The sequence below is a fragment of the Ovis aries genome, chromosome 16 (genome assembly GCF_016772045.2).
Source record: "Ovis aries strain OAR_USU_Benz2616 breed Rambouillet chromosome 16, ARS-UI_Ramb_v3.0, whole genome shotgun sequence".
NCBI lineage: Eukaryota > Metazoa > Chordata > Mammalia > Artiodactyla > Bovidae > Ovis > Ovis aries.
Window position 1 is genome coordinate 3218909 of NC_056069.1, and position 16576 is coordinate 3235484.

Sequence of the window (16576 nt, forward strand, 5' to 3'; positions counted from 1 at the left end):
CCATATTTTGAAGACTTCTGCCTTAAGTTAATTAGAAAATAGAACTGAATGTCCTCAACAGAAAATCTGAATATTTCTCCTACAGAATCTTCTCTGAAGAAATTTGTCTTCACTTAGAAAAGGCAGATTTGACATTTTTAGAAATAGTCTAGTTTTCTAAATAATAATGTGTGTGAGGAGGCTACCACTGTGTTAAGTCCCCAGATTTTAACTGGAAAGCCCTTGTTGCATTTATTCCAAGGTTTCTGTTGGTAAATTTGAAGCTTTCTAAATTAGCAAGTCTGTTGTAACTTTAAAATCCATTGGCCTTTTTGAGAGAAAGTTTGTTCTCCCAGCAGATTCATTATATGTGGCATATACGGCAAATCTAGCAAACGTATCTAGTAACTTTTTAATGTACTTTTTAATTTTCTAAGGTTAAATTTCAGTAATTCCAGGTTCTAAATAGCTTTTTCTAACAGACACAGGATTGAAATGACTCTGTCCGGGGGCAACCCTTCACAGTTAGGTTTAATACTTGGGTATCCTTTTCTTGCTTTGATATGTTTTCCAGTCATAAATTCTGGTTTCTGTCTAATTGGGAAAGACGTAAGATTGTTTAAGTGATTAGGACAAGGAAGCTGCCTGGAAAACTGGAGTGAGAATAAGGGTCATAGAGAGCCATCAAATAAACTTACTTTTTTTAAATGCTGAGAGAGAGGGAAGAGTCACATTTCATTCATAATTCTGTTTTGTTTTTAATCATTATTTCAAGTTTTTCTTCCTTTGAAAAATAATTGATCAACATTTCTATTGAAATTCATTGTTTACTCAGATTTATAGCAGTTGCATGCATGCCTCTGAGTTTCAGATAGATAATAATGAGAAAGGAAATTTCATTTTCTGTTAGGCCCTCTGTTGGTAGCTGCCCTTATTACATCATCCTCAAAGGTTTGAGAAAACCCAAAAGATAGTCTTTAGCTTCTTAAAAATAGACCTCATTAAGAATTCTACATTAATTCATGAATTTATCCAAACTCACTTTACCCTACTGATGATGTGAACTTCAACAATTCTTAGAATTAAGAACTTCTTCATGTTATTGCAAGACCACATACCTCATCCACAGGGCCCAGTACAAAATGAAAATGTGGTGTGCATTGTCCATAAATGATTAAGAATTTAAAGTCCTCAGCAGCAGAACACTGAACCAAGCAGAGGCCTTTATAACCACAGGACTCTGTGCAAGTGCATAGTCTGTTAAACTCAGAAACCATGAAGCTGGCTCAAGTTATCTGCTGCAAAAAGAATTCCTTCCATTTGGCTGCAGACTAACTGTCTAAGACTATCTCCCATAGTTCCTGTACACCAGGATCTGGTGAATCCTGAATGAGGTGCGGCAAAGGGAAAGAGTAGAAGGTGCGGCAAAGGGAAAGAGTAGAAGATGAAAGATGAAACAAGAGTCTAGTATCAAGTAAGGGGAAAGGATGGAAGTAAAACTGGATATGTCTGTTACAGGAAATATTTAGTAATAAACAGTCGTAATTCTGCTTTTGTGAAACAGTATTAAAATGTATCATTTTATTTCTGTGAATATCACCATCTCCAGATGGTTTTCAGAATGTTAAATAAAACTAGTTTCAGCTACATCCCTCAGGCATACTTCTATTAACATTTCCCATCAAAAGAAATGTTGATGTATTTCTTTGTTTGCTGTCTCCATCATCTTTGGAAAAGTCATCCCATAATTAATCTGCTCTATTTGTTTTTATACTAGCATCAACGGTGAGAATCTTCTATTCCTCCTCTGTAGCCCACTTATACAGGCCTTCTCTCAGTTCTTTATAGATTCATGCTTTACAAGGTTACCTTCCTTGAATATTATTTTGATCTGATCATTTCACTTCCCAAAAGCCCAGAATCACATGCTTCTTGGGTCAAAGTAAAATTATTGGTTTAAACTTGAGTTCTTTAATAGGCCTGGTGTGCTGCGATTCATGGGGTCACAAAGAGTCGGACATGACTGAGCGACTGAACTGAACTGAACTGAACGTATTGAGTTCCCAAAACTAATTTCCTGATCCACAACTCAACCCCAATTTGTACTTTATACTTGGGCCAAAAAAATTTATTTTGCCTTCCCCTAGATACCCTTGAGGCTTCCCTGGTGGCTCAGACAATAAAGAGTCTTCCTGTAATGCAGGAGACATGGGTTCGATCCTTGGGTTGGGAAGATCCCCTGGAGAGGGAAGTGGCTACCCACTTCAGTATTCTTGCCTGGAAAATCCCATGAACCGAGGAACCTGGCAGCCTATGATCCATGGCGCCACAGAGAGTCTGGACACAACAGAGCGATTTTCACTTTTTTGATACCCTTCATTATCCTTTCACTGAATCACCACATATGCTATTCTCTTCATTTGACCCATTACAACTCACTTAGGTCTCTTAAATTTTCAGGTTTCACTAAAAACTTGGTAGGGCCATCTTGAAGTAATTATTAATTATAATCCTTAGTCACTGTGTTAACTGAAAGAAATCGAAGGAGTCATTTAATTTCTCTACGGCTCAGTTTCTTCATTTGTAGAAAGGGAATGTTATCTATCTCTTAAGATTTTGTAAAGATTAAATAATAGGGCTTCCCTGGTGGCTCAGTTGGTAAAGAATCCGCCTGTAATACAGGTTTGATTCCTGGGTTGGGAAGATCCCCTGGAGAAGGGAAAGGCTACCCACTCCAGTATTCTGGCCTGGAAAATTCCAGGGACTGTATAGTACATGGGGTCTCAAAGAGTCGGACACAACTGAGCGACTTTCACTTTCATATAATATAATAAATATGTAATAATTTATCTATGTTATCTAACAGTAATAAAGTACCTGGTCTTACTGACCCAGTCACATGGTAGATGCTACTAAATGCTTCATTTTTGTTCCTTTTCTTTTTCTTAGTGTTCTTAGACACCTAGTCCTTGTCTGTATTTCTAGGGATAAATATAATATAGCCTAGTATTGGCTAGTCCTCTCTCCTATTAAACTGTAAGTTATTAGCTATTAGGACTGTTTTGTTTCCTTTCTCTATAGTTTCAAAACTTCATCACACAGCAGACATTAGACCATATTGTTGCCTCTCCTGTTGTGACTAAACCGTAAGTGACTGAGCTCTTACTCCTCACACGCGGTTATTAGTGTCCCTTAAGATGCTTCATTTTGGTTATACCTGTTTGGATTTTTTTTAGTCGAGTACAGTTCATGAGCATAATTCTACTTTTGAAATCACTAATATTTCAGTGATTATACTATATACCTATCATACCTGCAGTAATTTCCATCAGGTAATTTTTTATCAGTGAACTCTCTTCTATCATCAGGATCTAATTCTATCTATAATGTTTGTGAACATGTATGGCTTTTACATAATTGCCTCAATCAGTACCATTATCCACCCTCTTGTGCTTAGTGAATATCATGCATCTAATACAGTACTTTGATTTTGAAATAGAAATTTCATCACATTTTAACACTTGGGAAAATAAAATGTTTTATAATTTTATATCTTAAAACATTCTTAGTAGTGCATATAATAATGATATTCTTTATAATCAATGATGTTTTAGGATTAATGAAATACAATATTACTCAGTAAATACTTGCTGCCATGAATTGAAGTACTATTTGGTGCTACTTTGCCCACTAGCTGCTAAAGTGTGTGGTACCTGTAACTTAAAAAACCAGGGCATTCTCAGTTAGATGATTCTTCTCTTCTGAAGATACAGATTTTTTTCAAATTTTTGACCATCTCTAAGATACACCATTCTTTCAACTTTTTCTTGCCCCAGCTAACTATCAGTGAGACCATCTTCACTGCCATCAGCGTTTTCGTAACCACATGGAAACAGACAGATTTCCTGAGCATTTTGTTTGTAAGTTAATATCAGCCAGTCTGTGGAGTTTGCTCAGTCCTGAATGTCATGAAGGCTCATTAATGAATTGATGCCTCCTAAAAAAGGAGTTTCCCTGTACCTTCTGGGGCCTAGTTCCAGTTTCACTTGTACCTCAAAAAGCTAGTGATCTCTGTAGAATCATTTGGCATATTTCAAATTGAATGGATATGATTTAGCCTAGTGAAAAGAGCTTATACTTTCAAGTCACACAGACCTTTGAAGTTTGGATTTGAATCCAAAAGTTCTGCCATTTATATGTTCCATGTGTGACTTTTATTAAATTCTCTTACTCTTCTAGACTTCTACTACTGTTACTGTTAACCACCATTAACCACATGTACTGTTATGAACTGATGTCAATAGGCCTCTGAAATCTAATCTGGTACTACCACCCAACCAAAATGGTGCAGCTTACAAGAATCGTAGTTTCTTAGGGAAGAATGAAAATTATGAAGACGGTGTATCTATTTATCTTTTTTAAAAAATTATATATTTTTGTAAGGGCCATGGCTAGCTTTGAATTGAATTCCTAAAGGGAAATATAAGTATTCAGATGAACTTTCATTTTTTCTTTAATGAAAAAAGTTTCTAAAAATCATTCTTAATCCTCTTCTTTAGAATGTAATTAAAAGGCAGTGAATCTGGCCTGGGTACAAAGTGCACAGATGCAATTCTGCAGAAAATGTGTCTTTGGCAGATGAGATTCTTCCTGTGAATGTTCTGTTTATTGCTACCATAAATATTCTATTGTCAAAACATGACTTGCTGTTTATTAGCCGCACTGACAGGAAGATTCCTATTAATGGCAGCATTCTTATTACCCATAGACCCTGTCACTTTTAACTTTGCAATTCTAAGAGAATTGTATTTGGTAATTACTTAAGATATTTCTTAGCTTATTGATCCCTACCCCTGTTTAACTGAGTAGGGTTTGAGTGGCAGTTCTTCTGCTCAGTGACTTACACTGGAAAAAATCAAGTGTGCCTCTTTGTAAGCAAGGAGAGCCTTGCTGCCCATCAACCTTGATCTCGTTTCATCCTGCTGGAAACCCACAGTGCATCGAGCACCCACTGAGAGCAGTGCACTGAGGAAAACACGTACATGCGGCCACTACCCTTAAAAAGTGTGCAGTCTAGTTTGGAGACAAGCAAAATACGCAGTTGCTTAACCTGCACCTCAATGGGTTGCCTTGAGTCAGAGGAGCTTGAATCTAAATCATACTAATTGCCTGTCTTTTGGAAAGTTTAACTTCGTTTTTATACTTTGTTTCCTCATTTGAGAATCTATCTCATGGGATTGAGAGAATTAACCTTGAAAGTAGTAAGCATGCTATAAATGTTCATGCTCTGCCTCTTTGTGTCATCTCCATGATTTGTGATTGGCAAAGACAGGTGCATCATCTGATCCTCACAACCCAGGATAGCTTGGCTGTATCCTCATTTGGTGAAGAGGAAAACTAAGGCTAAGAGAGCAGAGTGTAATACTCAGGCTCATCCAGCTGATTGAATGGTGTAGTCAAACTGAAAGCCCAGGTTTCCTAACTTTGGTCTTCTATTCTTACACCTACACTTGAGTGACTAACATTTAAAATTAGGCTCATCAGTGCCAGTGTATAGAGTTAATAGACATCTGCATTTGGAGATGATGTGAAGGAAAAGAGCCAGTGTTTTCACTGGGACATAAATGGAACCATGTAAGATGATTATTATATTTTTTTGGAAGCATATAAGATCATTATGGTTTAAAGAAAGGTATGTGTAAGTATGTAAGGAATGCCCCACAGGTGCCCTAGCTAGAGCAGAAAACACAGGACTAGGATGAACCCTAAGTAAGAGCAGAGGGTATTTGTGTGCTGAATTGGTGTTCTTAGAACCCACTTCAGCCTTTCTTTGATGATGGCACTAACCAGAAGTTATTTAGGCTTTGGGATCATGTTTGTGATGTTTTTCAACTCTGTTCTCATTCTGAGTTGAGCTGTTCAGGTGATAATGTGGTACAGTAGAAAGTACGTGGCCTTTATAGTCAAACCTCGGGTCAAATGTCAGCAGTCTCAGTCCATAGAGACGTAATCTTGGAAAAGTAACTTAATTTCTCAGAGCTTCTGTTTTCTTATCTACAGACTAAACATAATAAATAATATTTAACAATGTAATTATGAAAATTTGGTGGGTTAACAGATACATAATGCCTTGCACCTAGTAGGCATATAAGAAATTTTAGGTCCTTTAAACCTGTACTTCAACATTTAAGGACCTACAGTTGTGGTCGCTACATCCTCCTAATTGTATTCCAATTTTCTTCATCTAAAGCAGAATTTCCTTAGGTTTCTACTAACTAAGCTCATGTTTCTTAGAATTGAATAATTTTCTCTTTCTTGATAGCCTATTATGGGTCTTTCATAATTATTTTTTATGAAATAATATTAAGTGAAAAGAAGTTCTCAAGTTACACCCAAAATGTAAAAAGGGTCAATTTTAATTTTCCACTATCAAGGCTCTAATAGTAAAAAAGTTTTTGTCTTAATTATAAAATTCATTCTTTCTTTCCATAACTAGAATATGTATAAGATAGGAAAAGTAATTGCACTGGTTAATAATGGATTATCCTTCTTAACAGAGTGGAAGGCATTTCTATAGGAATAAAACTCTTTAGAAATAATATTTATTCATCATAAATAGAAATTGATGCCATTAGAGTTCAGTGTTATTTTGTGATCTGTTACTTATTGAAAAGACAATCATATTTCCCCAGATTCCTTAACGTCTATTACCTATATCCTTTTAAAAAAACTTGTGAAGATAGATGCCGTGAAATTCATGCTAAAAAATCACACGGTGAGTCTTATTTCCTTGAATTAATGACTAGAGTTTTCTGGGTAGTTTAGGTCAAGCATTAGTAACTTTGGATGCTCTTTTGCTTTCATTAGAGTGAACACTTCCCCTTTCTTGGCATCAGTGGCAGTTACAGTCTCAGTGACTTCAGATGCCGAACAGCCTTCTACACAGCCCTCACTCGTCTTCTGATGGTAGATCTAGGTAAGGTTAAGAATTTAAGCTTAATTAATAAGGGATCGACAGTATATTTGTGTGAATGAAGGAGCGTCATACTTGTGGGTACCATATTTAACTAATTGGAATTTGCCATCTTTGACAGTTTTTCTACAGCTTTCTAATATTTGAGCATTGACTCATTAGCTTCAGAACCAAAAGACAAATTTTTGTATAGAAGGTGGTATTTTTCACTTCACTTAGTACTTGTGTTAATTCTTTACTTCAGAATTTATTTTCTGAGTATCCTTTGATCCTTTGGGACTTCGCTAGTAGCTCAGACGGTAAAGAATCTGCCTGCAATGCAGGAGACCTGGATTCTCTCCTTGGGTCGAGAAGATCCCCTAGAGAAGGGAATGGTGATCCACTCCAGTTTTCTTGCCTGGACAATTCCATGGACAGAGGAACCATGGCAGGCCACAGTCCATGGGATCACACAGAGTCAGACATGACTGAGTGACTAAGACTTTCGCTTTGATCCATTAATTTTACTGCTATACAAATCAAAATGTAATCTTAAAAACAGAAAAGCTCAACAAAAAGATTTTCTTTGTAATGGCATTTAATCTAGAGAAATGTGGCAATGATGTAAATGTCCAACAACAGGGAATTATAAAGTTTGCCAGATCTACTTACTTGATGGAATAGTTGTAGTCATTAGAAATTTTGATTCGAAGACAAAGTAATATGTGAAATTTTGTTATAATAAGCAAAAAAGTAAGGTATTAAGCTGTGCAAATGATGTTGAGCATGCTTATTGGGAGGGAAAAGAAACATTCATCCAAAAAAAAAGTCTTAAAATGAAATTCTTCAAAAATGTTAAATATTGTCTTTGAGTAAGGTACTATAGATGACGTCCTCTTTTCTGGTAATTTGAAATTTTCCTTACTATATTATTTTCCTAATGGGAAAAATTAACTTATTTTTGTTTATTAGCTTTGAAAAGCTGCAAGTTAGAAGTATCCACAAGTAGATAGCTACCTTAGAATGGGTACTTAAGCCTCTCTGTGTTGACCATGTCATCTGGAATCCCATTTTCCCCCATGTTTGGATACTTCAGGTTAAATTAATCAGTTTTTAGACACATGAGAGAGTTAAATCAATGACAGTATCACCCTTAGAGAAAAGAATACTGATGATACTTTTTCTTCCGTTCTCTTGCAATGTATTGATTGATCCATCTATTTAAATATGAATTTTTTAGAACATGATCATATGTAAAGAAAAGGGATAAATAATTTCATTTTGCACATAAAAGACATTGACCCTTGTAACACAAAGATAACTAAATCCTTCTTTGCTCCACATCTGTGTTATTTTCATGCATTTCAACAGAATATATTGCCAGAAAGACAAACAGCCAAAAGTTGAGGAAAATGCAACTGGAATGATTAAGGAGCTTAGTGGGATTGATTTCTAAAGAAAGATTAAAAGAACCATGTATGTATAACTTGGCTAAGTGACAAGTAGGGCTTGAGGCAAAGAAAACTGTCTATAAATATTTGAAGAGTGTAAACCAGGCATGCAAAACCCAATCATCTGCTACCTTAGGCAAATGGGAGATCTGAGCGACAGCTTCGCACACTGCACACTGGCCTGTGTTACCTCTCAGCGGCTGCCTTGGAGAGCAGAAGAGCAGTCCAGACTCTTTGTCATGGTCCTCCATAATCATTTAGAGAGCATCCTGTGCTGAGCTCTGAGGACAAGACAAGGACCAGTGAGACATACTGGCCCCTGCCCTCACAGAGCTAGCCTCCTTGCCTTCACAATTGTCCAAGCATTAAAGGAGATAGTGAAACCCTTGTCTAGACTTAATTTGTTTCCTAAGCCTTAAAAATGCTCTTAATGCCCTGTCAAACAGACTGAAAGAGGCAGGGAGACCAAAGTTAAACAGATACTCAGTGTAAGTAAACTAAATCTGAGAGTAGATAAAAACAATATCAGCTGTGCTCTGGGAACTTGTGCATTGTTTGAAAAGACATTTTTTATTTACTAGTGTTTTTTCACTTTTAAAAATAAACATATTATAAGCATCAAGTGATGATTTGTGGTAAATATTGCCAGAGCTTCCTTCCCTTGTTACAAACCAGAGTTCCCTTTCTTCCCCAAATGCGTTGACCTTCTTTAGGGTATAGATTCTGCCTTCTCCACCTTTTCTAGTACCAGTTTCAGTGTCTCCACATTGCAGGTGCCCAGTTAGTGTTTGGTGAGTGAGGGACGCACCGTGCCGTTGTCCTGGCTCCTGAGCTCAGCTCTGCCTGCCATGATCTCTCTCTGGCAGTAGTTTGATAATCGGGCTCCCGAAGACAAAACAAATCAAGCGGCTGATTGCTTTTGCAAGTGTTTATCTACACTTGGCCACTTTTGTGTTTGATGAGTCACTTGTTGCTCTCTGTTCAAGTTATTACTTTATAGACAAGCATTTGTTGAGTGTTGTTAAACACAGTTTTATTATTTGAAGCCTGTCTCACAAGCTAGATTGACTAGATGTTGCTATCAGAATCCCTCTATATATATGGCTTTATAGTTTTCTGTTGGGTGCTCACTTTCATGAAAACAAGGAAAAAAGAAATAGTGATGTTGTCAAATTCAAAGATCCATGTATTGAATGAGGGAAATATTAGATAATGAGAATTCTTCTCAAATTAAACAAAAAAATTGAAGAGGAACATTTTATATCAGTGATTTAGAAAAAAAAATCACATAGAAAAAATGCCTAGCCAACCTGCTTGCAGAGCATTGGACATGATTCTTGGACTGAAATATAAAGCATATTCTAATTGAATTTTACAAAGAAATTGAATATTCTTTGTGTATAAGCCATGCACACTGGAGTGATTTAAAAGGGGGAAGAAATTGGGTGTCACATTAATTGGTATTTACTTTGAAATGCATTTTGGTTTCTATTCAATAATTTGTACTTTGTATGAATTTAATTAGATGCTATGTGCCCCAGGTTGTATTTCAGATTAAAATGATGGGGGTGGGGGTGTTGACAATAAACAGTTGTACCACTTTATCAAATTGCTCTTTGGCTAAACTAGACAAAATGTTCACTTGTATGAAGAACAGAATTGAAAGCATTTCATCATTTTTATGTTGGCAACATATTTTTTTATTTTAAGAAATTATAAAAACTAATGTAAGAAAAACGCTTCATGAGATAACATACATACAGAAAAGAATAGTGGCCAACCATATGTGCATGCGTGTTAGCCCTTCCAAGAATCACTTAAAGTTCCCAAGGTTATTTTTAAATTAACTTTGTCAATCTAATAAACTAAAGGAAAGATAATATTACCCAAGCCAGTAAATGGAGAACCTCAAGGGAGCTGTTCAGTGTAAAATACTTGAATAAATAAAAACCTTCTATTTTGTTTAATTTGAGTGGAGGTGAATTCAGTTGACAAATATTAAAGAGGGGAAGTGTGGGAGCAAGCTACAATACACCTTTTTTTTTGTTTTGCAGAGAACTAAATATTGTTAGTTGCAGATTAAGTTTTTTACCAACCACAAATTTAGAATTGCTCAGTGTCATAGTTGATTTTCCTTGGATACTTTATGATTGTACTTTGTCTTGAACTACTCAGATGAGAAGCGTGTTGATTGGATCTGAGTGAGCAGTGCTTTCCTCAGATACTCAGACTCTTAACAAGCAGTCATACTTTTCATGATCACAGGGGTACTAATATTAAAATGGTGTTTATGGACTTTAAGACAGGGTTTTCTCTTTAGGGATGAAGGTAGCATAATATCCATGTACCTTTGTGGCTTCTAATAGGTAATTGGCACCTGAAGATATCTCTAGCTTAAATTTGAAAAATTTGAAATAGCAAGTAAACGACTTGAATAAAAAGGGAAGTTCAGTTCAGTTCAGTCACTCAATCATGTCCGACTCTTTGTGACCCCATGAACTGCAGCACGCCAGGCCTCCCTGTCCATCACCAACTCCCGGAATTAGCTCAAACTCACGTCCATTGAGTTGGTGATACCATCCAGCCATCTCATCCTCTGTCATCCCCTTCTCGTCCTGCCCCCAATCCCTCCCAGCATCAGAGTCTTCAAATGAGTCAACTCTTCGCATGAGGTGGCCAAAGTACTGGAGTTTCAGCTTTAGCATCACTCCTTCCAAAGAACACCCAGGACTGATCTCCTTCAGAATGGACCGGTTGGATCTCCTTGTGGTCCAAGGGACTCTCAAGAGTCTTCTCCAACACCACAGTTCAGAAGCATCAATTCTTCAGCATTCAGCTTTCTTCACAGTCCAACTCTCACATCCATACATGACCACTGGAAAAACCATAGCCTTGACTAGACGGACCTTTGTCGGCAAAGTAATGTCTCTGCTTTTGAATATGCTATCTAGGTTGGTCATAACTCCTTCCAAGGAGTAAGTGTCTTTTAATTTCATGGCTGCAATCACCATCTACAGTGAGTTTAGAGCCCCCAAAAATAAAGTCTGACACTGTTTCTACTGTTTCCCCATTTATTTGCCATGAAGTGATGGGACCGGATGCCATGATCTTCGTTTTCTGAATGTTGAGCTTTAAGCCAACTTTTTCACTTTCCACTTTCACTTTCATCAAGAGGCTTTTTAGTTCCTCTTCACTTTCTGCCATAAGGGTGGTGTCATCTGCGTATCTGAGGTTATTAATATTTCTCCCAGCAATCTTGATTCCAGCTGTGCTTCTTCCAGCCCAGCATTTCTCATGAGGTACTCTGCATAGAAGTTAAATAAGCAGGGTGACAATATACAGCCTTGACGTACTCCTTTTCCTATTTGGAACCAGTCTGTTCCATGTCCAGTTCTAACTGTTGCTTCCTGACCTGCATACAGGTTTCTCAAGAGGCAGGTTAGGTGGTCTGGTATTCCCATCTCTTTCAGAATTTTCCACAGTTCATTGTGATCGACACAGTCAAAGGCTTTGGCATAGTCAGTAAAGCAGAAATAGATGTGTTTCTGGAACTCTCTTGCTTTTTCGATGATCCAGAGGATGTTGGCAATTTGATCTCTGGTTCCTCTGCCTTTTCTAAAACCAGCTTGAACATCAGGAAGTTCACGGTTCATGTATTGCTGAAGCCTGGCTTGGAGAATTTTGAGCATGTGAGTTGAGTGCAATTGTGCGGTAGTTTGAGCATTCTTTGGCATTGCCTTTCTTTGGGATTGGAAGCATATTCTAGAAATAGCTGCTAAAGAAAGAAGTGAAAATACAGAGGAAACTCCTTTTCTTTATTAATAATAACTAACATTTGTTTACAAATTTATAGTTTGCTATGCATTTGACATGCATTTTCCTATGTGATACCACAGCCTACATGAAATAGGCATCATTGCGTTGTTTATCTGTTAGGAAAATGAGATACAAAGACATTAAATGACTTGCCCAAGGTCAGTCATATAATCTGTAGCCCTCTAACCGTATATTTACTTTTGCTGTTCCTTTGCCTGTCACTTTCTCAAATCAGTTAGGGAATGTAACTTTTTCTTCTTCATTTTTTTTAGCTACTTGGACAAATGATTGATTTGAGGCTGGAGGGAAGAAGGGATTACTTTCCAAACTTCTATCTAAACAGATAAGATTCATGTTTATTATTTGTCCTATATTGGTATAGTACAGTTCTGTGGTCAGTGAAAGTCAAATGTAGTTTTTGAAATTTTTTCATATGTCTAATAATTGGCTAAAGCATATTTCTTCTCATGGAGAAAAGGACACAGAAGTAGATAGATATCCCAGGAGGATTTAGTAAGTGAGAAGCTTGGTCAGAAATTGTCAGTGTTCTGATAGATAGGAAGGATACCTCAAAGTCTATCACTTGTGTCCATGACTTGGCAGAGACTATCTGGGAAATAGACATTTGTTGGGGTTGAGGAGGGAGTGGGCAGTAATGGGTAAAAAAGCAGCTGGAAATACTTAGAATCTATAATGAGATAATTAAGACTAATTAGCTGGCCCTGTAGGCAGAAAGCAGCCCATTAAATTCAGATCCAGTTTTAATAACTTACCTGCTTTTGAGGGTAGAGTCCAGAGCACCCCAGGAAATGAGATGCTTCAGGGGAGAAATTTTTAGGATAGGTTTCTTAGAAAAGAAATAAGTAGTCTTCTGTAGACAATGTATTTTTCTCCTGGGAACTAAAATAAACATTCTAGTTCCCTAGGGAAAAGAATTAAGGCGTGCCTCAATTTTCTCATCTATTAAATGGAGAGACCTACTTTGGAGAACTGGCACGTGGTTTAAATAAGCTAAGCATGTGTGAAAGGGCCTGGAACAACTCCTTTCACAAAACAAGCACTCAGTATATATTAATTAATTATGACAAATATTTTATTGAATGCACTGTTAGGGGCATTCACTGACAGACACTGGGACCTCAAAATGAGGCAAATCCAATACCCTTAATGCAGCTGCTCTACATCAGTGCGGCTGATGACTTCTCCTGACTGATACTAAAACATCCTGCCCAAACCCATAAGTCATTTTAAAGCCAACTAAAATTCCTTGGTAGTTTAGAGGGAAACTGACAAACCAAATTTGGGCCCAAGTTAAATCTAGCTATGCACATTTCTCAAGCCTTTTCCTAGTAACTTTAGAAGTGCTATCCTCATAAAGTAGTGGGGAACAGCAGATAATGTGGGCCTAGATCTGTAGAAGTCACTGGCTCTTTTATGATATTACCCTTGGTACTTGGGGTTTTGAATTTTTTTTATTTTTTATTTTTTGGCTGCACTGGGTCTCCATTGCCAGGCTTCCCAGGTGGCTCAGTGGTGAAGAATCCACCTGCCAATGCAGGAGATGTGGGTTCGATGCCTGGGTTGGGAAGATCCCCTGGAGAAGTAAATAGCCACCCGCTCTCCGTGGACAGAGGAGCTTGTTAAGCTGCAGTCCATGGGGTTGCAGAGTCAAGCATGACCGCGCACACATGCATGCATCGTGGCTGCTGCACTGGGGCTGCTCATCGCATGGCTTCTGCTACTGCGGAGCACCGCTCTGGGCACGTCAACTTCAGCTGCTGTAGCACGCGGACTTAGTTGCCCCACAGCATGTGTGATCTTCCCCGGCCAGGGATCCAACTGGGGGTACCCTACATTTCAAGGCGGATTCTTAACCACTGGACCACCAGGGAAGCTGGTCCTTGGTTTTAAACAGATTGCACTTATCCCTCAGTAGACACAGGGCCTTGGTTCCAGGACCACCATCCCCAGCCAGTACCGAAATCTGCATTTGCTAAAGTCCCTAAAATAAATTGTCACAGTTTTGCAAATAATGTGTACACATCCTCCTGTATACTTTAAGTCATCTCTAGGTTACTTGCAATACCTAATATGATCTAAATGATATATAAATAGTTGGCAGCCATGGCAGACTCAAGTTTTACTTTTGGGACCGTTATAGAATTTTTTTTTTCCTGAATATTCCTAATCTCTGGTAGATTGAATCCGAGGATGTGGAACTTACGGATGTGGAGGTTCAGCTGTTTTCTTCTTCACTCACTGCCTTTGTGTCTCATTCTGTGCCTCTCCTCTTAATCCTTATTAAGAGCTTCATGGCATTAGACCTGATCTTTACTGATATGTTAGTTTCCTGTTACTGTTTTGGGGCTTCCCTAGTGGCTCAGATGGTAAAGAATCCATCTGCAATGCAGGAGACCCAAGTTCAATCCCTGGGTTGGGAAGATCCCCTGGAGAAGGGAATGGCTACCTATTCAAGTATTCAGGCCTGGAGAATTCCATGAAAAAAGGAGCCTACTGGGCTATTTTAACAAATTACCACAAATTTAATGGCTTAAATATTTTAAAAATTTATTTTATAATTCTGAAGATCAGAAGTCCAATATGGGTCTCAGTGGGCTACCATCAGTGTTAGCAGGGCAATGTCCCTCTCTGTGGGCTCTGAGGAAGATTTTGTTCCCTTGCCTTTTTCAACTTAGAGGCTACCTGCTTTCCTTGGTCCATGATCTCCTTTTCCAAGGTCCATCAAATTCTTCTCATTCTGCCATCTCTCTGGTTTTCCCCCTTCTGCTTCCAACACGCTCATGGACCTTTGCAACTACATGAGACCCGCCTGGATAACCCAGGATAATCTCCTATTTTAGTCAGTTGGTTAGCAGTCTTTTAATTCTCTTTTGTCATATACTCACAGATTCCAAGGATTAGGATGTAGACATCTCTGGAGGGCCATTATTCAGCCTACCATTCCTACTTATCTCTAATACCAAAGTATTTCACACAATACATATTATAGAATAAATCCTCAGGTAGTACAACAGGTAGTAACTGTTGGCTACCATCGTTTATTATTACCGTAAGTATTCATATTACTTGCTTCTCCTTGGTCACTCCCCCAACTCCCCAGTAATCTATCTGCTATTTGAATTTGAGGAAATGAGAAGTTTCACTGTTTACACATAAGGAGGGGACCCAGATATTTGGTGTTGGTAGTTTTTTTGGGGGGGTGGTGCATGTTAAGATTCTCATACCACAAAATGGGTCCTGTGAAAGTACATAGTTCAGTAGTATTTAGAATGCTCACTTAGTGTGCAGCTGTTACCATTATCTGATTCCAGAATATGTTCCTCACCCTAGAAAGAAACCCTGCACCTATAATAGTGTCTCCTCCTGATCCCTGGCTCCACTCGTCTACTGTCTGTCTCTATGGATTTGCCTGTCCTAGACGTTTAGTATGAGAGGAGTCACATATGTGACCTCTGGATCTGGCTTCTTTCATGCACCATGATGTTTTTGAGGCTCATCTATGTTTAGCATCTATAGCACTTTATTCCTTTTTTGGCTAATATTCCATTGTGTGGATATACCACATTTTGTTTATCCATTTATCAGTTGATAAGCAGTAAGGTTGTTTCCACCTTTTGCCTATTTTGATAATGCTGCTCTGAACATTCGTATGTTAAGTTTTGGTATGGACATATGCTTTCAGTTCTGTAGGGCATATGCCTAGGAATAAAATTGCTGGGTCATATAACAACTCTGTTTTTAACTTTTTGAGTACTTACCAAACTGGTTTCCATAGTCACTAAATCATATTATATTTACTTCACCATTTTACATTCCCACCAATCTAGATTTTAAATTATACAAAATAACAAATGAAGTATCCTATAAATAAAATATCTAAGAGCCAACACACTAAAATAGTTACTATTTGTATTTTAATGTGACTTCGCTGAAGGAAAAAAAATTGAAATTCAAAAACGAGTGACTTTCTGCTGAATCAGTTCGTTGGAAATCCAGTAGAGGGAATTTAGCTTTAGGTGTCTCCCTAAAACCTGAGGAATAGTGTTTTGATCAATGCATGACTGAGAACGTAGAGTGCTGTGTTAATATTTACTTCTCCGGATGCCAGTGGAAATAGTAGCCTAGAAATTGACACGGCAACCTCGCAGATTATGCTGGTGTCTGAGCCCTTGTCTTGTTAGAAAAAAGAAACTGGCAGCTTCCATTATTATTCATAACATGTTCACATGTCGATTTGGCATACTGAATATGTGACTGCATACTTGAATCTGAAGTTGTAAGACAGTAAATGAAACCTTCGTCAGTGACACAATGGGGGAAAATCTTTAATAGATGTATAAAGTGTTTCACATGAGTA

General features: G+C 37.8%; 1 protein-coding gene across 12 annotated transcripts in view; it reads left to right on the forward strand.

The window, feature by feature from the left end:
• RANBP17 (RAN binding protein 17) overlaps positions 1–16576 on the forward strand; it is a 359547-nt gene that overhangs the window by 256459 nt on the left and 86512 nt on the right. For all 12 annotated transcript variants that reach the window (XM_042233660.1, XM_060400223.1, XM_042233661.1 and 9 more), the window contains 2 exons: positions 6691–6754; positions 6847–6955. In XM_042233660.1, the coding sequence (XP_042089594.1) occupies positions 6691–6754; positions 6847–6955 (173 nt within the window). The remainder of the gene's footprint in view (positions 1–6690; positions 6755–6846; positions 6956–16576) is intronic.